The following is a 26046-nucleotide window of genomic DNA, read 5'->3' as shown; positions in this document are numbered from 1 at the left end:
TTGAATGTGGGTCAGACGAATGATAATTTCTATATATTCAAAACTTTTGGCTCTGACGGAATACTGGTGGATGCTTTATGTGAAAAACCTCTCTTTAATCTCTAATATAAGATCGTCGCGACTTCGCCTTTGACAGAAGTACCCGCGGAGACGCTCACTGACAGAGTTGTTGGAAATTAGCCTAAGTGAAGTTGAACTCAAGAAAATTTTGTTGGAAAACATACTACTCCATTTGTTTGGCATGTGCAATTTAACCGTCAGCAAGTTGCACGGCTGTAAAATAATTTTAGAGAAGGAAAGTGTAATTGCCTGTCCAATTTACTATCTTTGTATTTCTTGAGCATTTGTACTATTGTACATTTGAGTATTTTTTCTATGTGTTCTGGTCCAAAATCTCAGTGGCCAAAACTATTGAAAAACAACATCCCCGTATCGAAAAAGCTATGTCAGATTTTGCTATGTATATTTATTATGGTCTAAAGTCCTCAGCGTTGCGGTGTAATTAAATAACTTTGCTTTGTTTCTTCCTGATGTTTGCCGCACAAGAGCCGCGCCCCTAGAAATGAATTGTTTAAATGTCAATTTAATTCTTGACAACTCCTTTCTGATTATTTTAGGCTTGCTGTGAGTTCAAACAGACCGTTCTTTATTAGAAGATATCATCTTCCCTTCGGTACAGACGTTCCTTGCATCTTCAGTCTTCAAGCACTTGAAGATTCCTGTATCGCTGTGAATTTACCAGTGCACTGCTGTTGTCTTTGATATCTGTGGATGCAGGTTTGTGTTTTTACATTTTAAACTGAACGTTTAGTGCTAATCTGGATAGAGTTTAAGTATAGCGTATTAGTGCTGTTGGGTAGCATTTAAACCATCAAAGTAGGAGTTTTCCGTTATCGCTTGCGAACATTCTTAGCTCTTTTATCTAAGACTGTTGGCTGTGTTTCCATATCGCTATAAAAGCAGCTATTCTAAGAAGCGAGGGAAGCAGTTGTGAGCTTTAATGTCGATCGCTTTTGAATCCTTTTAAGAACCGAGTTCCAAACCTAAAGCTTTTTGAAGAGTTCAGAATATATTCTTCAGCGTGAAGCAACATTAACAGTGGACTAATAGCTCTTTATACGTTATCTAGCGACTTCTGTATTCGGCGATCACGTTATTTTCCTCATTAGTGTTTGATGCAACTCTAAATAAGTTTACAGAGGGAATGTGTAACTGCCAGCCTACTTATCTTTGTATTTCTGAAGGGTTTATTATAACATATGTGTTGCCGTCCCAAATATCAGTAACCAAAACTATCGAAAAACAAAATCATTCGCGTATCAAAGAAGTTTCGTCAGGTTGCACGAAAGACACTCACTCCGGCCTTCTTGTTGCTAAAGTTGGAAATAGTTTTTCTTTCGTTTCTCCGTGATGTTTTCCGAGTAAGACCCACCCCCCAGCAAAAACAGTATTTACGATATGTCAATTGAATTCTTGACTGGAGACAACTTGTTCCTGTTTAATTGCGGCTTTCTTTGAAAACTTTCGAGAAACTTCTTATTGCCAAGGAGACAGGAAATAACAAACATTCTTTAACTGATATCACCCACACATATAGGCCCCTCCCCTCAAGCTGTCCCTTCATCTTTTAGTCACTTTTCCTCTGTTGTGAATCACCCAGCTTATTGCTGCTGTCTTTCATTCATTCTTTCTTTCTTTGACATCTGTGAATGCAGGTTTGTTTTATGTTAAAATGTTCAAGGTTAGTCTAACGAGTTTAAGTGTAGCGTTTTAGTGCTTCAAAAGCGTTGCTGTTTGACAATATTTGGACCGTCACACATGTTTGTTGCCTCGAGAACTTTCCTTAGAGTCGAGCAAAATGAACAGTAACCAATAGCTCTTGATATGTGATCGTGCGGCTTCCTCACAAGCCGGGACTTTGCTGAAAGACAGACAGAGCTCGCAGATTTGGCGTTTTGTTCTTTACCACCAATCATGGATCGTTATCTTTGTTACTCGTCGAATTCAGTACAGTGCAAACAACATTTTTGGCCAGAAAAGAAACTATAATTCTATTGTTTCCAGCTGCTAGCACGATTGCATTTTTAGAAAAGTTTGCCTGATTTTCTAGCGTACTCATATGAATACTACTGCTACTACTACTGATTCTTTAACTGAGCATAATGCAGTTCGGTTCAAAGCTCAATCAATCTTTAGTTGTTAAAGTACCGGGAAACTGTGTTTAAAAGTGTATTAATAAACATTTGAATTACAATTTTATGTAAATATTACTGAGGTTGAACTATCGAACTTAAGATTTTGTTTTTTCAAATCATGACAACTGCTAGAAGCTAAATGATTCCGATTGCTGTGTAGCCTGCTGCACAGGCCTTCTTTGGAAAGGAAAGATCGAGTAACCCGCACAAAGAGAGGCTAATCAGCGGGAGTTACAATATAACTGGCAGTCTTTTTTCCATCGGCTTTTTCAAGTAGTTGGCAGAATGGTTTGAATTAATAGCTGTATCAGTTCTAAACCGTTTCGTGCATGATTGTTTATTTGGTTAAACTCTGTAGGTTAATCCAAGACCGTCCTGCGCCAAATCCATTAAAAACGTGCACCTTTTAACCTTCGCAGTTGATCATATCAGTATATCCTGTCAATTACAGCACCTCATGCCACGAAATTCCATTACATGTAAGGATTCAGTTAACACCTTTGTCGAAAAATTGAAATCAAACCCAATAAACAAAAAGAAACTTGTTTTGTTCAAATGACTGTTTTTGCCTATCCCAACCCCGTCGGTTTTTACATGGTGCAGCTTTATTTTTAAAACTCCACAGTTTTTCACTCGCGCGCTTTCTTTCAGATCTTCTATGTCGTAGCTTGGTCATTTAAAGACATGTAAAAAAATGTAAAACGCGAAACCTCTGCTGAGAAAGCACCATTTGCCACCTTCAAGACCCTTTTAAACGTTGTTTATCTTTTCCATCTCATCGATCCTACCACTGTTGTATAACTGGTGCCAGACCATTGAAAACGTTCATGCACTCTTAACCTTTAGACGATCAGTTTTGGTGTCTATTATTACAGCTTCTTGTCACATGAATTCCATAACCTAAAAGCCCCCTCTAAAACTGAGCTGCAGAAAAACAGCATAATCTCGTTTTGTCGGCCTTGCTTAGACATGTTTTTCCTTCTAAATGTATAGAGGAACCAGTTCTAAAACGACAGACATGTTGTTTCTCCTGACTTTCAAAATGCACCCGGCTAAGCATCCAGCTGGCGCCTACGTCAAAGCATGCTCGCATGAAGTCTTAGTTCTGTCCTCTTTCTCTGTTACGCGTGGTGGTCACGCTCGACGGACTAAGCGAAAGAGGAACTACCAGTAATCTACGTCTCGTGACACGAAGTACACAAATTAAAAACGAGAATCCACCTGGGCTTTTACAAAATATTAGAGAATTTCTGCTTATCTTTGCTAAAATCGGTTATTTACATCTCCACATGTAAACTAGAGCGCGTCAGTGGAAAAAATCGGTTTATCTATTTGTATAAACGCACATGTATGGATCATTAGACGTTGAGCAACTACAAACATATTTTAAAACATATCCCGATGAGCGAAAACTTGATTCATTTTTTTGGTCTAGTAAATATTAAAACTGTCTTTTCGAGCAGCAATTTGGATTTGCTTTCCTCTTTCAATCTGTTTTGAAGAAATGAATGAAAGTCATATCATACGTTACAATCTGAGATTTTGTTTGATGAGTCTGTTAGATTTTATATAGAAAGCCTATGTAGACTAGTTGTTGCATATACTTCGAAGTAAACCCGACTGCACAAATATATTTCCCAAGCGTTTACTTAATAGACCTTATATCTGGCCAAAAACAATAACAACATAAAAAGCAAATGGACATGGTCTAGAACTGTAATACATTAAAGGCAGAGAAAGTAAATTTTTCACGCTAATGCCAGGTACCTTTTAAATACCGCACACTGTTTTTGTTGGAAGAATCTTTTTTGTAAGAACGTCGAGGCTTAAGAGAACCCAAATTTTAAAGGAACTCAGTCACGGTGTTTTCAGTCTATTGGCCTCGTACTAAATCTCCTTTAAATGGAAGGAAACCTGAAAATAACAGTTTGCTAAGATAGAAAAACATCAAAGAGAAAATAATAAACCATAGAGGAACAAGGATGGTCAAAGATGGCGAAGATTGACACAGATTGCAAACGACAAGTTTGAAAAATTTAGGCTAAATTTTCAAGATGAGCAAACCGTGACTGAGCTCCTTTAAGAGCATAATTGGACACCAAGACGGAGAGTCACTAGAGCAAGTTTATTTTGACAAAATTTTGAAAGAAAAGTACTTGAGTAATGGTGAAATGTAAACATTAAGCTTGTCTTATTCTATGGCTCATTACAGAACACATAAAAAAAAAACTTTCAGCCTTAGTTCGAAATTTAAACGTTTTTACTAAAATAGTGTGTTGCAATATTCGGGGGGTTCAATCTACTTGCACGCCTCATTCTAATCAAAGATTTTTTTTTTTTAAAACAGATCCACTGACAGAGATTATAGAAAATGGAAACTCTTAGGGAATTTCTGGCGCCTAAAACCTTCAACAGGATCAGTTACGTGGCAGTTATTTTCTGGATTCTATGTGGAGTAATCCTGCTTGGCATCTTTGCAGAAATGGAGAACAGTGATTTTCGTTGTGCTGCGGAAAGTGACAAGATGGACCTTGTCCGAGGAAAGTGTTCTGAGCAGTACGAGAAACAATACAACAAGTCCGGTTTTCCTGTCTATGGCTTCGTGATTGTTAATTTTTTTGGCATTGGATTTGTTTGTGTGATTTACTCTCAAGTCGTGAAGTCAAAAGTCGATGAACAGCTGGCAACCAATCGCCAGAGAGATGTCGAAAGACAAAACAACGAGAACCCACCTACAAGACGCGGACTGTTTGTGGCGTATTTTTGTCAACTTGTCACCAGATTAACTTTTGGAATTGTTTTCATAGTCCTACAAACTCAGTTGCTTTATCCTGCTAACTTTCCCTCCGACTTTCATTGCCAAATATCAGGAGGCAGTGACGCGGCGAATGCGTCATCCGCCGGTAACACGACCATGTACGAGTGTCACAATCAACAAGCAACAAAGAAAACCTTCTGGGCGAGGGCTGTGAGCGTGCTGAATGGCGTTTTCGCATTTCTAATTCTAATTGAGATCATTTGTATCTTGTCACGAGCGAGAAAAGGGAGAAGATTCCTTGAAGACTCGCAGTTTGTGAAAGATCATCTTCCCGATCATGCGCTGCGACAAGTAGGACCATCACCAGAACCTGAACCACTAACATCATCAGAGCCCCAACGAGGAAGACCACTATCAGTAATGCAAGAAACTGAACCACAACTACCATCAGAATTCACCAAAAGCCTGAAGGAAAGTGTCAAAAAAAGCACGGAGGAACCTTCAGATCTCAAGGCCCTGTTTCAAGGAAAGCACGGTGAAGGCAAAAGAAATAAAGATCTCAAGTTAGATCGTATTTACACTAAGTTAGTTCTTATTCCAGACAGAGCGAAATATGACTTCACGGGGAATAGAAAGGAACAACTCAAAGTTTACCCCAAGTCAATGGAAAATGTTCAACCAGTATTACGAGAAGATATATTTGCTGATGAAAACAAGAAAATCCTTATCGTTGGTCGTCCCGGGATAGGAAAAACTTTGTTTTTAACTAAGTGGATTAGGGACTGGGCATCAGGCAAAGCGTTAAATGATTTTGACTTTGTTTTTTTCCTGAAGTTCCGCCAATTCAACTCTGTGGGAGAACTTAGCCTTCGAGATCTTCTATCAAGATCACAATATTCAGAGACAGAACGCTTGAGTGATGACGTTTGGAATCACGTCGTCACAAATCCCGAGAGAGTTCTAATCTTTTTCGACGGCCTGGACGAGTATCTAAATAGGTCAAGTGTCGCCAAACCGTTCGATTGCAATAATCGAGAAAAACAAATGCCTCTCTCCGCTCTCTTCTACAACATAGTGAAAGGCAATCTCCTCCCCGAAGCAAGCGTCCTGACCACTACCAGACCCACTGCCGTGGCAGACGTTACAAATCTACCTTTCGACAAAACAATTGAAATTCTTGGCTTTGCATCCGAACAAGTTGAAGAATACGTGGAGAACTTTGCGAAAGGTGCAGTGGAAGATGTAGCAGACGCAGGAAAGAAAATATGGGAGCACATCAAGACGAATATGAACATATTCTCACTCTGCTATATTCCTGTGAACTGCCTGATAATTTGCTCATGCTTGTTGCAAGTTCTGAAGTTCCACAGCGAAAAGGGTTTAACTGGTGTTGGCCTCCCAACAAGCCTCACAAAAATTTACCAAATATCCATGAAATTTTTCTTCTTCCGGCACGACGAGCAGTATCGCGACGAAGACCCCCGTCGAGAGGACATTAACTCAAAAGATTTACCTCCTGAAGTGGAAATGAAAATCAAGCCACTGGCCAAACTTGCTTTCGATGGGCTGACACAAAAAAGACTAATCTTTGGACAAAAGGAAGTCCCCGAGGATTTGGTTAACAGCAGCCTTTTTCATCGGCTACCAGATCGTAAACCTGACCCCTTCACGGACGAAGCTCAATACTGTTTCATTCACCTCACCATGCAAGAGTTCCTCGCAGCCAAGCACATAACCGAAACCATGAAAGGAGAAAAATTGAGAAGATCCGTTGCTGACCACATCGACAATGGTGGATGGCAACTCGTTTTGCAGTTTGTCGGTGGTCTACTTGGTGAGCAGTCTATCGACATATTTACCGACCTTCTTCCTAAGACAACAGAGGAGAAAGATGAAGGCGAGGTGATGCTTGAAGATTCATTGGAGGGACGCACAGTTACCTGTTGGCCGACTGACAGCAAAAGAGATTTAGCGGTGACATTAATGAAGTGTATCTACGAAACCAATGAATCAGGTTCAGTTGTTCAAAGTAAGTTAGAAAAGATTGGCTTTAATGCTGTAGATTTTAGTAGATGTCACCTCGCACCTGCTGACTGTACAGCAGTGGTTCATTTTCTTAACAGCGTTCAACAAATTTCGCTCATAAATTTGTCCGGTAATAACATTGGCTCGTTGGGTTGTGTAGAGATTGTAAAGTTGTTTGACAATAGTAATTGTCAATTACGGGGCTTAAACCTCGGGTTCAATAACATAGGTGATGAAGGTGTAAAGCAGTTAAGTAATGCTGTTATAAATAGTCAATTAAGCAGCTTAAACCTCATTGACAATGAAATAACAGAAGAAGGTGTAAAGCAGTTAAGTAATGCTGTTATAAATAGTCAATTAAGCAGCTTAAACCTCGCTGACAATAAAATAAGAGATGAAGGTGTAAAGCAGTTAAGTAATGCTGTTATAAATAGTCAATTAAGCAGCTTAAACCTCGCTGACAATAAAATAACAGATGAAGGTGTAAAGCAGTTAAGTAATGCTGTTATAAATAGTCAATTAAGCAGCTTAAACCTCGCTGAGAATAAAATAACACATGAAGGTGCAAAGCAGTTAAGTAATGCTGTTATAAATAGTCAATTAAGCAGCTTAGACCTCGGTGACAATAAAATAACAGATGAAGGTGTAAAGCAGTTAAGTAATGCTGTTGTAAATAGCAATAAGTTACGCCGCTTATTCCTCTGGGGGAATCTTGAAATAACAAATGAAGCTAAAAAGCAAATTGAACAGGCTAATCCCAATTGCGAGGTCATCTTTTAAATTGTTTAGAAATGATTGTCATTGTCTTTCAACAAACTTAATCGAATAAACAAACTGCTAGGATTGTAGTTGTTGTGTAACCGAGTGCAGAAAACAAAACAGAAACTCTGTAAAATACAAAATTCCATGTAAAACAGTTTTTCATCGCAGTGACCTGTGCTTTAGGATACGAATCATGTTAAATGAAGATTTTCTGAGCTTAAATGAAGTAGCCTGACAACTTCATTACAAGGTGCTTAGATAAGATGTATTTTTGTGTTTGTAATTTGACATTGAAACACATCTTGTGTAAGATGTGGTTTTACGGAGTTTTTGAAAAAATAAACGTCACTCGCTACTAAATAAAAGAGAATAAGCTTAAATGTAACTCAACTTGAAAACAACACAAATTTCTCAGACAAAACACTTTAATGAGCTACTAAATTCAAAGGAAAAATGACACAAAAAGAAAGATAAATGACATGACGGTTAGTCTTAGCTGTTTTTTTCGCCGGAAAGAATTCCAGTGCTTCGGCTCATCTTCATACGCCATGTTTACAACAAAATTGTCTTTCAACTCCAAGGATTTCAAGCGGACGTAGCTTTTTACCTTTGAAAGTATTACTCTCTTAACAAACACGGCTCAAACAAGTACGAACATTACTTTCCGGTCTTTCCCACAAGCGTGAAACTGGCAAACTGAATGAAAAAACAACAGTTGACAACACTTGAGTGAGATGTAGGATCGAAATTAACCAATCAAAAACTCGTTGTGTTTCCTGAGAGGTCCTCCTCGTAAGTTGAAAAACAACTGGCGCGCTCAAAAATACACAAAATGGCTGGACCATTAAAAATTAAGGGAAGGGATAGTTCAATGAATTCATGAATTTTTTCCTATCCTTAGTTCTGTAGAGAAATGTCTTCTTCAGTGCACAAGCTCTGTAGAATCTATATAAAAGTGAGATAAATTTAGATCTAAATATGATCCAGTTTGCTTGCAAGGAAAATTACAAATTTTGGAGCTCACTTTTCCTCACACATGTCCTCCCTTTGTTTCTAATGGTCCAGGCCTTTATTAAGATAGTGCAACTTAGTTGATAATAACAAGCCAATCTCTTTTTATTAACTAGATAAATGTGCCTGATATGAGGAATCAACTGAATTTGAGACATTCGTAGTATTTTAAATTATCACATCTTTGTATTGCTAGATATATATCTCAACTGTGTAATAGTTATTGTAGAATAGTGACGAACTTTTAGTACCAAGATGAACTTTTAGTATCTCACAATTACTTGACGAGATTTAGCTTAAGTCACCAACTATATATGTAATTAAGTGGAGCCAAGCTCTTGATTTTTCTTGTTTTAATTAAATGTTGATAAGGAAGTTCTCTGTTGTGGTCACTTAACAAACAGACTGCGCTTTTCTATAGTCTACACTTTTATAGTGTTGTTAAATGTTCAAAACTGAAGTGGAACCACAAGCCACAGTTGAGCTGTTTCACTGCTAAGCTTGAACATTTCATGACATTATCTCTATGGTCTATAAATAAGACAGTAGACTATAGAAAAATGTGTTGATTTTGTATTAAGAACGAACAAAAAAATTATACAACAAATTTGAGAGAAAATCAGTGTGAAATTGCATACAAGGGTGATAATTATTATCAAGACAACATTACCTCCAGTCAGTTTTCTTTCTTTTCGCTCCCATGTTGGCCAATATGTTATTATATAATGAGATCAGACCAGAATGAAAATCATCAAAATACCCTTGTTCTCTCCTGGGTTACTGTATTAACTCAACTGAGCACTATCCCCCCCCCCCTTCCCGAATGGTTGCTGCCTCCAATTGATAGCCACAGACTGGCAAAAATACCAAAGATCACCGCCCTTGAATAAGCATCTCTTTCATTCACGATATGGTGCTTATTAATGAAGCTTCATCAGATTGAATTTGTTCTAGGAGTATTTACTGTCCAGTGGCCTGGGTTGTTTGAAAGGTGGACAATGCTATCCACCTGATAAATCACTATCCAGAGGATAGCGTGGTTTGTTTTCTTATCACTTATCCATTGGGTAGCGATTTACCTGGCGGGTAGTACAATGCAGCTTTTGAACAACATGGGCCCGGTTCTCGAAGGTCCTGAGATGTTTTCCCACCCGAAAAGCTGTAGCAAAATCTCCAACCTTATGACTTAAGAACTGGTTTATGCACAAATTCTTATTATGAACAGAGGTTCCCTTCGTACAAGAAGTTTCAGGTGTATACACCTCTTCTTCTCTTTAAATATCAGTTAACTAAAAATGGCTGTGCAGGCCCGAAAAGTTTCCTGGGCTTTCAAGAAACTGGCCCTTGGGCCCTGGATTACAATGATTTTCAGTTCCAAGTGACTATATTTAGCTGTTAACTTTATCTTGTTTCGATTTACAAAATTGGCATGAGGTTTTTTGAGGAGCACCACTCTCAAATAAGTGCTGCCCCTAAATGCTAGTTTTCAGAATCGATGAAGTCATAATCCGAAGTGTAGAGCGATATGATCTGGTGAAAATCAAACCGACAGAGTCAGAAGCAGAACTCCATTCTGCTTATGACTCTGTCGCTTATGATCCAGTGAAAACTAGATTGTTGGAGTCAGAAGCAGAAGCGGTAGAATAAACCAATCACAATTTTTGATTCCAGGCCTTGTAGTTGGTTGGTTCTTCCTCTTATGCTTCCAACTCCGACTATCTAGTTTTAACTGGATCATAAGTGACGGAGTCATAAGCATAATCTGAAAAAATGAAAACTTGATTCTTAAGACTCTAATTCCGTCGAGCTTATGACTCTGCTTATGACTCTGATTTTCAATTTTCACTTGGTCATTAGTGGTCTTAGGACTCCAGCTACAACTCTGACTCCATCAGTAGTGAAAACCAGCCTTAAAATACACAGCAACTCTAACACTAAATATTTAAAGAGTGCTGCGGAGAGGAAATAGAGGAAATATCATAGTCAGTGTCCAACATAACAGAGATATTGGGAGAATAAAATAACTTCATCAACTACAGTTTATCACTGGCATCGCTCAGCTTTATTCACTTACAACATGTTTACACATTTGAAGATTTCAAAAGTAAATGCCAAACAATAAAACAGTATACTCTACTATTGTGGAGTCCCAATTTCTCAAATCCTAAGTTTATTAAATCTGTTGATTAAATTACTTGAAACAAAAAGCCTTTTATTAATTGATTTAATCCACTTGCACAGTCAAATTTTAAGAAAGGTGTAATCCACGTTCAAGGTTAGTGGTCCACATGGCTGGTGCTATTTTAATTTCTGTAGCATGAAGCAAGTAAGAGTAGTTCTACCCCAAATCTTAGATGCAATGATAGTCCAAAATGGGGTTTCCTCAGCACTAGTTCATCAGGACCCATTTATACGTGTGGGTTAAAGAGAGGCAGCTGTGAGACTATGGTGTTTTGTCCAAGATAGCCTGCACAGCAAGCGCTCCCCTACAAAGAACTTTGTCTGCATTCTGGCCACACACAAATTGGAGTGGGAGTGAAAATATTGATGGAGAAGACCAACCCCTGCTTCTTCAGAGATTTTTGCTCCCGCTCCAATTTGTGCATGGCCAGAATATGGAAAGAGCTTCTTGCATGGGAATGTTTGCTTCGCAGGCCAGGTTCAGGCCACCCTGCTTGATTTTTGCAGGGGCATGTCACGGCCAGTAAACTGGTACCATTTAATGCTAAGACATGTGATAAGACATGTGGTGAACATGTGAGTATGTGAGCAGGCCATGTGAGCTCGTCTTTCCAATGGATCTTTCTTTGACTTCTTTTCATTCAGTCGCCATATGCTTCGCTATTATGTTCTCTCAGCATTAGATTTTGGTAAATTTAAACGGTTTGACGGTAGCATTTATCGAAATCTGAGAGAATTGTCCTTGTTTATTAACACTAATTGGCTTTGGGATGATAACCGTGGGAACAGCTACATTTTGATTGCATTTGTTGATTAGTTCCAGTCACGACAGATAGCTCAGTCTTTATCCGGTCGCAATTTTATTGCTTGGAATCGGTGGAAAAGTACTCTGAAGGCAAGATCCACAAGACTACTTTATTCATTAGGGGAAATACTCGAATTAGTCGCACGAAGTTTGTTTACGGTAATCGACCACGTAAAATGACCAAGCGATTGCAAATGCTAGCTTAGAATAATGTACGTAATTTAAATATTCTATGACATTTGAGAGTCTACAGAAACTGGCAGTGTCACGCAGCGTATCAACAAATCATGACCTCTTCACTAGCATGGACTTTGACACTATGCATATCTGACTGTAAAACCTCGGTTGCTGCTGACAAAATTTGATTTTAGCAATAGACAAAGGTTGAAAGTCAGCTTGTGAAATCATTTATTTACGGTATATATATATTAAAGTGAGAGCGTCGAACGCACTCTCATAATCTCTGATTACTACTAGTTTAATGTACTTCATCACCACCTACAATTTTTCAAGCTTTCAATTTCCAAAATAATTTTTGTCTGCCTAACTGGATCAAGAAATTGGGATTCCATTGTTCATTTTAGTTAATGTGTACTCAAATTCATCACATTTGCTAACAAGGACACTATCAGCTTGAATCACAGACAGGCCATAACAAGTGTTGACATGTTCCTTGATTAAATTATGCATATTGTCTCTAGATCAATAAGATGATTGTGACTGTGGCTGTTGGTAAGGTCGGTCATACTGGTGCCCATATCTCTCCTGCCAGTTGTACCGATCTTGCCTGTCCTGTTTTTCTGGCCTGTCTTGTCGATCATAATGCTGCTGGTTTTGTCGACGATAGCGGCCTTGACCTGGAAATTAGTAGAGAGTGGGTAAGGCAAGCATTAAAAGATTGAAAAGCCTTTCTAAAATACTCATTGAGTAATACGGGTTATGCCTTTTGCACTAACAGTCTCCATTTAAATGGAAATAACACTGGCCCAGACAGGGGTCTTGCCTTTCCCAAGCCTTTTGTCACACTAGTGAACTGTTCACAGGCAAAGTAATCAAACATTAAGCACCTTACGTAGAATTAGTGTGAGAGACACCTGTAAAGCACATACAATACACATTTATTTGCGAGTTTTCCCAAGAGGAAAAGAAGTACTCTGAAGTTCATACCTTGCCTGTCCTTGAACTGAACAAATCCTCCATGTCTTGTGTCATAAATACGCTCATTGTTTTCTACCAAAGTGCTGACCTGAAAACAAGTCGTAAACACTCTGTATTAAAGTTGTTTGATAAGCTGTAAGTTGAAAAGCTAACAGAAGGGGTTTCATTAATCTTTTCAACAGGAGGGTAACTGGTTTTCACAGGTAGGCAAAACTATTTGATCTGAAATTCTTTATAAGAAATACTTTCCACTAGGTGATCAAACCAGCAGGTCAAAATAGTCTTCACAGCTGGTCAATTTGCCGGTGCCCAACCCTTATGAAACAACTGGCTAATAGACTTCAGACGAGTACAGTATTTAAGATTTTACCTTATCAGCTAATTGCAGTGCCAAGCTCTGAAGGAGAGAAGGCTCGGCTCCTCGGTGCATTACAACTGTCTGAGTTGGTTCATCCCAAGAGGCCTGGAGTGAGAACATAACCTTGCTTAGACTTGAAATTTGAATTCTTAATGACCACTCAACAAACTTAATTAAAACAACTAATTTTCAATAGTTATGATATGAGCCTGCCCTTACCAGCATATGATCAGTGACATTGCTAGCCAAAACTCAGGGCTTGTGAAACCTGTTGGTGCATGTTAAACGTCAGAATTCCACTGATACCATGGTTGTATAATAATTCCCCAGAAACCTGTTTTGATTTTCTTTGGTGAATTCCATTTAAACTCCAGCTTTGAAGCACAATAATCTTACTTGATAGTTAGACACAGAGGAAAATTGTTTTATATTACAATTCTCTGACATCTTAGTAAAATTTGCCATTAAGTGGTGGACTGAAAAACCTTAAATGGTTATCGCACAGGGCTCTGAGCAAGATTAGAGGACAATATGGGGTTCAGACCCTGATCCAAAGAGGTGAGCCTTACATGTGTGGCTTTCTCTACGCAGATGTAAAGATTAAGTTTTCGATACAAATTACTTTAACTGCTTGACTGTGAAAATAATAATAATAACTACTCATTATGTCAGAGTGAGGTCTTTATGGGAAAATCTCAGACCGAGACCTTGCCATATTGACCAAGCAGTAGCGAGGTCTATACGGTAAGGTCAAGGTAATTCTTGTGGGCATTACAGGAAAATAATGCCCTACGATTAGCCAATCAGAGTGCCTGTTATATCGGATACAAGAACAAGCCATATAATAATAATAATAATAATAATAATAATAATAATAATAATTAAAAAAGAAACAATATCACAAACCTGCAGCTCTTCATTGATGATCATTTTGCTGATAGTGCTGTGCACCACAGATAGAGGCAAATAAAACATTTCAGCCAACGCATACAAACTACAAGTAGAGACAACAAATAAATACTTGAGCTGACACGGGCACATCAATCACAAATAGAATGGATAAAGATGGTTGAATAACTGACCATTTATACGAGAAAAATAAACCATGGCTTCCAGAAGCTGCAGCTTACACAAGGCGTGAACTGGACCATTTATACTAGCGGGGCTTATATAAGATGTGAAGTGCTCCTATAAATGGTTTCCGGCTTATTCATGACTAATGCCTTGCGTTTGTGCTGGTTGTTGTAGCAATCGCAGAATTACGCCAGCTGTCATGCAAGTGAGAAAAACTTGGGCTTGCTCAGTGTAAGGTCACATCTTAATTAAGCCACAAACAAGGGGTGATGCCATTTATAGAGTGTTTCCCATCTTATATAAGCCACGAAGAGCTCAAAACCCTTGTCTTACGTAAGCCGTGGCTTACAAAAGATGTGAACTGGTACTGTTCATATGGTAAGCGTGTGACACGGCTTATTTTCCTCATATAAACAGGTTTTTTATCTTCTTAAAAAAAAATAACGTCCCAGCTTATTAAAATTCTGTGAATCGCGCGAAATCATCACTCTCTGAAGAAGACCGCAGAAGGCGGTTGAAAATTTAGAGACAATTTTACTTTTTAGATCTGTTTTAAACGTTTTTAAAGAACTTTTATCTTCCTGTTATGATGTAACATCAAACAGCATTGCTCCTGACTTGAAAACATTTCACAACAATTATTTTCCTGCAGATAAAAAGTTTTCAAGAAAGAACTGATGCTGCCTTACTTCAAATCACAGCAGGAATTTGAACTTGTCAAACCATCTTTTAATCCAGTCACCTGGTACAACCCCTTTATTATGATAAAGAGAGCTAATTCCGACTGATTTTCTCAAAAGATACTGCTGCTTAACCCATGTATTCTGTAGGGTTTCTTTACTATGACCATGGTCAAGTTTGTCTTCCTCTGTTCAAATCTGACAAGACATTCAGTAATGTCCACACAAGGTGGATAACTAAAGAATTATCTACCACGCCTTTAACACTGGGCTCAGTAACAACACATACTCACCTCGTGGGAAACATATTAATCTAAACTCCTAAAGGATGGCAAATCATTTTTTGGAGGGGGAAGGGGTTGGTTGGGCAATTTCCAATAAAAAATTCCTGCACAGCAAAAACTGCCACAGAAAAATCTTGCAAGGGGAGCCATGGGGACAAAAAAATTAAGGAAACTCTTTCTATTATCATTATTTGGATTTAGACATAAAAATATTCTTGCACAAACTATTGCCCGACTAAAAAAATCATGCACAACTTAAAGGTGAGAAAGAAATGTCATGCCCACCAAAATTGCCCAACCCCAACTCAACAAAAATATAATGCTCTGTCCCTAAATATCGGTAGAAGTAGCATGAAATGGTGTGATGTGATCTTGAGTACAAGTGCTGTGCATGGTTGAGGAAAGAGGGCAAAATCCAAGGCTAGCTAGCAGAGAGTAAAAAATAAAATAAAGGATGATCCAAAGCAATACACCTTTATGAGTGATATTCAGAGCAAAATAAAGCAAACAGGATGTTTTCCAGAAGGAATGCTAATTTTGATTTTGACATTACCAAGTGAAAGTCAGGCATAACAATTAAAAGAAATTTTCATCAAGAATATGGTGCACAAGTTTTTCCAAGGGAGGTGGTGTGCATTGTAAACATTGTATGCATTGCTACATTTCCCCATTCCTCTGAATGTTTAAGTACCTCAATGAGTCATGCACACTGTTATATGTGAACAAATATGTTCTCAGGCTTTCCTCTTGAATTTTCCTGCGAGAAAAAAGAAAAGCCAATTTCACATTATCGATGATTGATGTCACTTTCATACAGTATCTACTATGCACTTGATCATACATCCAATTTTTTATATTGAGACCTAAAGGCGGAAGCTAAAACCAGACATTACCTTGTCAACATTTCTTGTACTTGCTCTGTTTGGCAAAACAATTTCCATACCTATCATGCCACAGAGAATGGTTTTTAACTTGGTGTATTTTTGCCTTAATATGTATCTTATTTTATATACACTGTAATTATTATCTCAATAATTCTTATTTATTAGTTTTTTAATTCTTAGTCAGCAGGACCCCATTGATAACAGTCCTTTGTACTGAAAGGTTATCCTGGGTAAATATTCGATTATTATTATTATTATTACTATAATAATTACTATTATCATTATAATTATCATTATCATCATCATCATTATTATCATTATTATTAACAGTAATTGGACCAAATTACGAGCACAATTTCTTCCAAATTGTATGGCACAAATTAAAGTCCAACTACTAATAAATTGTAACTATAAAAAATTTCGGAATTAAAAATGTCTTTTGATTAATTCTTTTGAGCAAACATGTCTGTAGCACTTTTTATAAGTTTTGAAAACTGTAGGAAGCATTTCAAAGGAAGCCATTGAAGCATGCGTAATTGATGTGCGAATCACGTGGTATCCAATTACAGGTATCCAATTACAAAAAGTTCAAATTGGATACCTGTAATTGGACACCCAGGTGATTGCGTGCCAGTTACATGACAAATAGGTATGCAGAGAACCAATCATGATCAAGGATTTTGTTATAGATATTATTATTTTTATTTTTATCATTAATAAATTATTATTATTATTATTGTTATTGTTATTATTATTATTATGATCATCATCATCATTAGAAAGAAAGATAATCTAACATTCACCAAGCAATCCACGCAGCCAAACAACCAACAAACAACCAAGCACAAAATCAACTAGAAATGAACTTTTACATGACAGTGAAATCTGATCTATCCTTATGATCAGGTGGTTTTGTTTGAGGCCAGTCACACTGGATGTAACGTCTGGTTAGTTTTGTGTCGTAGTTCACACAAAATAATCATTACAACATTAGTTTATCCTGCTGAGTCACTCATGGAAGAACTGGTCTTCCTGAAAATAACTTATAAATTGAAGGGGTGTAAGGAATAAAGCCCTAAGTGACTTTTGGAAAACTTTGAGGTAACCAGCATTGAAATACCTCTCAGCCATGGTTGCAGTTTACTCTTGTCTTCACTACTGTCTAAAAAGAACTTGTAATAATAATTTATTACTAGTTCTTTTTAGGCAAGGCCAGAGTAAACTATGAAAATTGCTGGTAGGTATTTCGATCCTGCTTGCTTCAACATTTTCCACAAGTCACTTCGGGGCTTTATTCCATGCACCCCTTCAGTTAATGTTTTAATAGTTAGAAAAAAACATCTGTCATATTCGAGCTAATCCTGCATTCTTTCCCGACCAATAATTAGTTTTTTTAGGAGAAGGGTGGTTTTAAGTTCACATAGTTCCAACAGTTTCATGTTACCTTAACATCTAATATGTAGTCCTTGCACTGTTTCCAGTCTCCCTTCTTCATGGCTTTGGATGCAACCACTACATGTTCACGCATGCTCTCTGGAGGACCTGGAATTAATTCAGAAGTATATCAGTCAGTGACCTGTTAAATACCATGAAAATAGACTGCAAAACACCCAACAACTTACCAACATGAACGAGAAAACAAATATTAAGAAGTGTCTTTTTCATAATCAAACACAAAAGACCATGTTTGACCACATTTCCAAACACTGAGAAGAGAGTGGAAAATACGATGCGTAGTGGAGTATTTTTGACAAACTTCAAGGTGTTTAAAAATTTGGTCTAATACTGTCTTAAGTGTTTGATATAATCTTCTCAATCAAAACTAAAAAAGAAATGAAATCGTAAAAATCTATGCTAATAAAAATCAGATATCCAAACACCATCACGGTCATGATTTCCTTTATTTAAACTTGATGAATTATCTCTATTTTAAAACTCATTAAAACGAGTCTGAGAATTAATTTTCAACAAACATAAGCATGACATGTTCTCCAAAATAAAACAAGACTTCAGTTTATTTATTAGATTGGTCATACGGTGATGTCAAGGGAAAACACTCATCATGACTGTTTCCTGTAGTGACAAAACATTGTCCATTTAAGGAACAAATGGCCAGCATATTTACAAGTCAAGGAAAAACAGCTTCATGTACTAACCAACTAAAGTTTGCTTTTCACTTTGTGGTAACTGATAGTGGAAACTCTTGCTGAAAATACGTGGTCTGTAGTCATATGCATGGGCTGAAAAAAAAAAAAAAGCAGAAAAGTTACACTAGTCTTGCAAGTCCTTTCTCATGCAGTGTAGAGTTGATATAATATAATACACTAAACTCCAAACAAAAAGACAGAAGAGATCTTCCTGATATCAAAGCCAGATTTAGTGAGAGGGCTGATAGGGCCACAGTCGGTTCGTTTGTCTAGTAAATCTATCCCACAATGCAGGAAATAGAATATTACAAAGTCTACATTTTTACTTCTTGTCCCTAAGTTGTTGGACTTGTACATAACAATACTTGGAATGTTTTGTTTTGAACACATACCGGCCATCCAAGGGATTTCCATTAACATTGCTGAAGTAAGATAGACACACTCCAACAGCTCAAGGTTTATATGCATGTGGAATGGAACCTGGAATTAAGATAAAACAACAATGACGGGGATCAAAAGGGATACTATTGAATCATTCAAGTAACTACCTCCTTTAAAGAGAGGATAAGTACCACGGACAAAACTGTTTTCACATCACTACACATAATAGGAAGGCACAATGGCCTCATGGTTAGCACACTTGTTCTCAGATTGAGTGGTCTGGGTTCAAGCTCTGGCTGGAGAAATTGTGTTGTGTCCTTGGGCAAGACACTTCACTTTCAGAGTTCCTCTCTCCACCCAGGTGTATAAATGGGTACCGACAAATTTAATGTTGCGGGGTATTCCTTTGATGGACTAATATCCTATCCAGGGGGGAGCAGAAACACTCCTAGTCTCTTTACGCCACAGAAACTGGAGAACAAGCTATGGTCTGATGGGCTACTTAGTTCATATGCAGACTTCACCTTTTTACACACATTACTTCTCAAAACAGTAACACTAAGTAACAAAACAGTGACAACATAGCATACAAGCATGACTTTCCCGCACAACATACACTGTATGACCACTGTAGAGGAACAAGACCACTCAGATTGACCAATCATAAACATTTACCTCACAGAGTATTTGTTGAACTGCAATAAAAATGTATGCAGCATTTTTTTGAAAAAAATCTCCATGAATGTGATCACCATTTGATTTCATCCATGCCTCCCCCCCCCCCCCCCCCCCCACCAACAAACCCCGTCACCACCTTCTATTCCAGGAGGTCCATCCATCTGCTAACAGAAATTATTCTGGTTACAATACCTGTCTTCTCTTCTCAATCTTTTCTTGTTCTGGGGTTCTCTCATACTGTCTCTGCTGCATTAAACCCTAAAAAGCAATTTCAAAAAATGCAATGCAATTTTTAGAATGATGTTGTGCTCTGTTAGAAACATATATCTTATGAGATGTTTTGGTGTGTAGTATTGCTGTATAGTTTTGCCAGTTGTGCTACTGAGCTCGTCAAAATACAGCACAACTTGTCAAAATAGAAACATCGAATAAAAATATAAAGCGATACTACATGTACACACCAAAACATCTAATAAGAGATTTGTTATCCAACTACTGTAGTCAATAAATTCATCAATGAAAGAAGGAGAGTGTGACAGTTTTGGGTGTGTCTGCGCCGACCTGTATGGCAAACAGGTTTTCTACTGTAAAAATAACTGTACAAAATCGCTGTATATTTGTACTGTTATTTGGATGGTATTCGCTGCAGTTGGATAATAAATATGGGTTACTGACTGAGCGTGAAGTCAAGATGGCTGGATATCGGCCAAGTTCTTATTTCGGGTGTTTATGGACTGAGACGGAGTGAAGGTCGTAAAGTTGCAAAAATAGAACAAGGCCAATATCCAGCCAGCTTGATCGAACAAGCTTAGGCAATAAAGGATTCATTATATGGCTTTCAGGGAAATTTTCTAGCGGGACACGGTACGTAGTCCCCGGCAGGCAAGATAGCCCCATCTTGCCCACTGGGGTAGCCAATCACAGTGTAGGATTTGGTTCATCTTGCCCACTCTTGGAGCTAGCCATATAGTAAGTCATGATATTACTGGTATCTGTCTGTTCTGCATTTACTAAAAAGGCCTTATATCACACAGACCTGTGCAAGAAGCTCTTTAGCTCTTCCACTTGACTGGACATCATGCAGTGCATTGTGGGCATCCTTGATCATGCCATGCCTGAAGGCACACAGGCCAAGTTGTACCATGGTCCTGTTGTAGAGAATCTGGATGGTGCAAAAACAACACAGATCATCAGAAAATAAAGACAATCGTCAAATAGTTGATTTTGTATTGATGAACTACATGTATCAAATTCTCAGCAACGGCATTAAGAAATGTATTAATAAATTAACAAATAAAGAATATATGGAATTCATATAACATTTCAAACTTGTGACAAAAGAGAAGAGCTCCTAAATTTTCCTAAAATTTTAAATGCTAAATTAGCTAATAAATGCAGGTATCTTCAAGAGTATGGTAATTAATTGAACAAAGTAAATACAGAAAACAAGAGAAAGAGAATAAAATATATTTACTGCAAAAAAATCCTAAGAACAACAGTGAAAGAGAAAAGCAAACAAATAAATGACTGTAGGAGTTGCTTTTATTACAATACTGGGCAAGAAATTCTACACTGTATGTTTCATTTACTAAGGCTAAAGACAAAAATATTGACTGTGGCCAACTCTCATGAAACATGCAGCAGTATGAACACCAGATAGTCTTAACACAAGACTAGTCTGATATCACTTCTTCTACTGCTTTATCTACCACATGTGTAAACTCAGCTCAGTAACCACCAATACTAAGCTTGTGGAAAACATATGGACACAATGAGATATAAGTTTCTAATCAGTCTGGTGGCTTTCATTTGAGGTCATTCCACTGAAATAAAACCTGCCCTGAGATTTTTGTCAAACTTTGTCTATTGATTGTTCATATTATAGAAACTTAAATTTTGAATTAAAAATAAGGGGTCCCCATGTTCGTTTAGGAACAACAGCACCTTGTTTGTACCCAATAAATCCTTATAATAGCACAATGATTATAGTCACAATTGCTTACTAAATTCACCTTTCCGACAACTGTTTCTTGTTCTACACTGAGAATTGGTCCATTATTACTCAGTTCAAAACAACAGAAAAAAAATGATAGGTCACTGTACTTGTTTTCAAGGAAATGACGATTTACCTCTAAGACAAGGTCCAGCCGTAAAGAAAAAGCCGCCATTTTTTGATGCGCGCGCGCTAATCATGTGTGAAATTATGCGCAGTAGGGATGCACTGTGCAATACTGGGGAATGACCTTAAGCATATTTCGCTTTACAGTGCAGTTAGGATCAGTTAGTATTCATGTGCACAATGTTTTGCACCAATTGGCTAATTGTTTACAACTAATAAAACGCTTTTCATTGTTTCTAAAAGGTGTGATTTATTCTACACAATAACTTTCAACATGTTTCCTGAGAGGGAAGGTTTCTTGAAAGAACGCTCAAGTAACTTTTTGTTAAGAAACCTTGGTCTCGGCTTATAGCCGCTATTTTTCCGATTTTATTCCAAAAGCTTTCACCCACTATCATGTCTCACAAGTTTAAGGTCTCCGCTTATAGCCAAGCTCGGCTTATAGGTAAATAAATATGGTAGTTCAAGTAAGCTGAGAATTAAAATATAGCAGTGACACTTAATTGTGTCTTTTGATTAATTCATGACAATTTTTTGGTAAATTATCAATGGTTTCTAAGCTAAATTGCAAGACCTTTTGCAGACAAATGCCATTTTTCTGGTGAGTGTGGCATTTGACAATGCTACTTCTAATGGTTCTTCCATTTTGATTGCCCATTTGAAATGGGGATCAGGGTTGGCGTAGTGGTGAGAGTGCTCCCCTCCCACCAATGTGGCCCAGGTTCAATTCTGGCCCAGTGTCATATGCTTGCTCCGAGGGATTTTCTTCTGGTTCTCCCACTCTCAATATTTCCAATTTCCAATTCAATCAGGATACAGGATCATCTGCATGAAACCCAGCTTGGACTGATGATGCTTCATCTCTAAATATTATTATTTATTTCAAAAGTAGTCTAAAATCAATCAAAGGGTAGCCAAAATGTTGTTACACAAACCTGTGTTGGAATGTCAGAATGTTGGATGGTCTCCTGTAAATGTGACATGAGCATCAGATCACGAGCCTCGAACCAGCGATCATGTAGAGCATGGTAATGCAGGTGACAGAGCATGGCTCTAGTTCGGATATGGTCTGAAGTGTCGCATGAGTAGATGAACTTGCACATCTTATCCACCTTCTCGGATGAACTGGGTCCTTCTTTCTTTCGTTTTTTAGCTGGTTGTTCCGTTTCTGTTTTCTCACCCTCTGTTGAGTCCTTATCTGCTTCTGCATAAGTAAGGACCAAATTAATTACTGAGTACATTGATAGAATTTATTACTGAATACATTGATGTACTATGATAAGTTTAGCTCCAAAATCTTAAAGTTGGTCCCCCCTTCACTATAGTCCATGGCTGTGGTCTAGGAAAAATTACGAGGGGCCCAGAGGTTGCTAACCATGAACTCTAGGTGCCCAGCACTTAAGCTTACAGTATATGAAAAATGTAAGTTTTTCCTGTCACCCTGAGGTAAAAGTTAGTAACCTGTGGCACCTGGGCACTTCTAGAGCAAAGCCCTGATAGTCATTGACAATAAGCATTACAATATTTTGCACCTTTCCTTTCCTTTGATACATTTATTTGTGAGCTAAACATTTCTTCAGATGTGCCAGCAAAGTAAACCCTTGAACTGATTTCACAAAACACACTGCAACTCTCAATCCACACATACCCCCCCCCCCAAAAAAAAAAAAACAGAAAAGTACCCAAGGATAATTTTCACATGGCAGGAATTGCGCATGGTACTAACCAGTTTCCTTGTTTTCCTTATCATTTATAAGCTCAGCATCAATCTAGAAACAGAATAACAATCATAATTTATTCTATGTAAAGCACTTCACAAGTACATGTACTTTTCATCCCAGGTACTTATCATATCGCTAGTCAGAAGCCCGGCAGTATTTGCTTGAGTGTCATACATTAATAATTATTGGCTTTGCATTACTACACCACATAATTGGCTTAAACTTGTGCAACTTTTTCATCCCACTACGCGTCAAGCTACATGTCTTTACTTTGAGTTTTGATTGGTTCATTGAATTGTCAGTGCTCTTAATCTGTGGTTGGCTGCAGTAATTACCCTGGTTTTGGTTTTCTGACACTCAATTGAAGGGGTACGTGACTGGAATAAAGCCCTGGGTGAGTTTTGGAAAACTTTGAGGTAACCAGCATTGAAATACCTACCAGCGATTGGTTGCAGTTTACTGTTTTCTTCATTACTGTCTAAAAAGAACTTGACATATTAATTGCTACTTCTTTTTAGGCAAAGCCAGAGTAAACTATGAAAATTGCTGGCAGCTATTTCAATCCTGGTTGTCTCCAAATTTTCCAAAAGTCAGTTAGGACATTATCCTACACACCTCTTCAATTGAAAACTGCTCTATATAGTATCAAATCAAATGTAGGTGAGGGGTAAAGTCTGCATGCGAGACTTTGAACCCATCAGGTCAAAATTGTCTTAAAGCAAAGCTAGGGGTATTTCTATGTCCCCCTAGATGGGATTATAGTCCAGTAAAGGGTTCCCCACCCACCTTGTACGGTGAAGACAGGCCCCAAGAAAACAAGATGTCTTGCACAAGAACCAGATCAAAAATGGCACGGTGAAATTATTTTATATTATCAAATTTTAATAAGCACGATAAGATGCAACTTTAAGCAAAGTTTAAAAAAATTCTGTACATATAGGGTTCAGAGCCCCCTTAAAGTTTTAAAAATTTAAGGTGGCTCTGAACCCCATGGACAGATATTTTTAAAACTTTGCCAAAAGTTGCGTCTTATCATGCTTATTAAAATTTAATAATATAAAAAAATTCACTGTGCCGTTTTTGAATTATAAGCCCTCAAAGCTGTAATTAAGGGTGTTTTTTAAAAATGTTCTCAAGAAAATGATAACAACGTGTTCACCTATGATTGGGCAGTTTTTTGATACCATGATTGTAGCATTCAGTGATAAAGAGTGGTTAGAATGACCCATCTTAATCTAACTGCTGGAAACTGTTTTGAGCCACCTTAATGCTAACCCACGATTAAAAGTTAACCAAAGCATTCATTTTTCTTGCATAAAACAGTTTTTTACTGCTTATGTTTTATGTAGTTTGAGGTTAGTCAAGTTCAACCTGCAGTCCAGCCCACTTATCATTAGCCACTACTCCTCCCACCAAAACATTTAGGAATTCCTTTAAGTTTACAATACAAACCTTGTAGTAAAGATGCTCAATGTGGCGCAAGTAAACTCTGCAGATTTCTGATCGTGATCCATTTACATCCAGGTAGCTTTGTAACTTTGTAATGAGTTCACAAACTAACTATTTCTGCACGTAACGGCAGCTAAATAAAGCGATAATGTAACTCTGAAATCAAGGGATGAATTTCCACTGTAGCGTAATGTATGGTACCACAATAATGAGGTGAACAAGCGTTCCTCAAACTGTATAATAGAAAATAAAGGATGTTATGGAAACATCACCTATGGGAAAAAAAAGATTTGATAGAATTTGGACCCAATGTCTGACCCTGCAATTAATAAACTCGTTTGAGGAGAGTTTTACAGTGTAAGTAAACTTTAGAGGAAAGGTTCATTCAAACTCTACGTAGAGCCTTACAGGCGTAGAGCAGTACAGCCGTAGAGGCGTAGCGAGGTAAAACGCGTAAAAGTGGGTACAACTTTATACATGGAACATAAATGCTTTGGCTGCACCTACAAGAACAGTGGGATAAATGTAGCAGTAAAAACAAAACAAATACATTACCTATTTCTACGACTCTACAGCTGTACCAAGTAGAACCGTAGAGGTTATAAATTAAAGATATATAACACAGTAAAATATCAGGGAAAATGATATAGCTTGCATCTAATTAAGTACTCAAAAGAAAAATGGGCAAGATAACTCTGCGTTTTGAAAAACAATAAATGAACAGTTGTTGTAATTATACATGTAGCTTAGATAAATAAAATATTATGTTTTAGCTCTATATCTCTAATATGCAATATAAAGCTATAAGGATCTACCACTCTACGACTCTACGGCCTTACATGAGACTGTTAACTTTTGAAACTTGCATATATTGTCAATATTAATAAAACTAAAGCGTACAGACGTACAATGCTACGAAAACTTCTACAGACAATTCAGTGTCCAAATTTGCGCCAGGTATATTATTTTGAGGGAAGTCTCTTGCGTTCTGTATGCTGATTAGTTAGTCGTATCAAAACTGGATAAAAATAAGATATAAAGGAAGTACAAGTAAGAAAAGTCCCAAGATAAAGAAAAGAAAAAAATGTAACTTTAGAAATGAAATAACTGGGCCATTGCATTTAATACATGCACCCCCACCCCCCTCCCTGTTGAGGAATATGTCAGGGGAAGGCAAAAAAGTCGTGTATTTCTCTGTGAGGCAAGTTCAGCAATACAGGAATTCTTAAGGAGAATCAGCAAAAAAAAAATTGGAATTCTTCAGTAGTGAAATCTAGATTCAAATTACATAGAATTCTCAAGGGGTTAAGCCATTTCTAATGGAATTCTTGAGAGTTTAGCCAATTTCTTGTGGAACTCTTCAGAGTTAAGTCAAT

The 26046-nt window shown here is 37.6% G+C and overlaps 2 protein-coding genes and 1 long non-coding RNA gene across 12 annotated transcripts in view; 1 reads left to right on the top strand and 2 right to left on the bottom strand.

Annotated features, from left to right (window-relative positions):
- The window catches only part of LOC149097752 (uncharacterized), a 119437-nt gene extending 110311 nt beyond the window's left edge, over window positions 1–9126 (top strand). For 7 of the 10 annotated variants that reach the window (XM_089278902.1, XM_089278898.1, XM_089278897.1 and 4 more), the window contains one exon: window positions 4543–9126. In XM_089278902.1, coding sequence (XP_089135028.1) covers window positions 4567–7758 — 3192 coding nt within the window. In that variant the 5' untranslated portion in view covers window positions 4543–4566 and the 3' untranslated portion in view covers window positions 7759–9126. Of the gene's footprint in view, window positions 1–617; window positions 778–4542 lie in introns of all 10 variants that reach the window. The other 3 variants (XM_089278899.1, XM_089278894.1, XM_089278900.1) reach the window with 1 other exon arrangement.
- Window positions 9127–10785: 1659 nt separating this feature from the next.
- LOC149097751 (eukaryotic translation initiation factor 3 subunit C-like) lies at window positions 10786–22699 on the bottom strand. Its single transcript, XM_089278931.1, has 12 exons — window positions 22436–22699; window positions 20418–20543; window positions 19574–19639; window positions 18715–18802; window positions 18332–18415; window positions 17620–17717; window positions 16185–16234; window positions 15983–16048; window positions 14160–14247; window positions 13266–13358; window positions 12905–12983; window positions 10786–12594 (listed from the first exon to the last, which is right to left on the bottom strand). The coding sequence occupies exons 1-12, from the start codon at window positions 22601–22603 to the stop codon at window positions 12440–12442; spliced, it is 1161 nt and encodes a 386-aa protein (XP_089135057.1). The 5' UTR covers window positions 22604–22699; the 3' UTR covers window positions 10786–12439.
- Window positions 22700–23226: 527 nt separating this feature from the next.
- Window positions 23227–26046, bottom strand: part of LOC149097743 (uncharacterized) — a 73382-nt gene continuing 70562 nt past the window's right edge. Inside the window, exons 2-3 of the long non-coding RNA XR_016204033.1 lie at window positions 24674–24903; window positions 23227–23269 (exon numbers count right to left, since the gene is read on the bottom strand). This is a non-coding gene — a long non-coding RNA (uncharacterized LOC149097743). The remainder of the gene's footprint in view (window positions 23270–24673; window positions 24904–26046) is intronic.

The sequence above is a fragment of the Orbicella faveolata genome, unplaced genomic scaffold (assembly GCF_042242905.1).
Source record: "Orbicella faveolata isolate gen_17 unplaced genomic scaffold, um_ofav_v1 contig_47, whole genome shotgun sequence".
Classification (NCBI taxonomy): domain Eukaryota; kingdom Metazoa; phylum Cnidaria; class Anthozoa; order Scleractinia; family Merulinidae; genus Orbicella; species Orbicella faveolata.
This window is presented reverse-complemented; position numbering and strand designations above follow the sequence as displayed.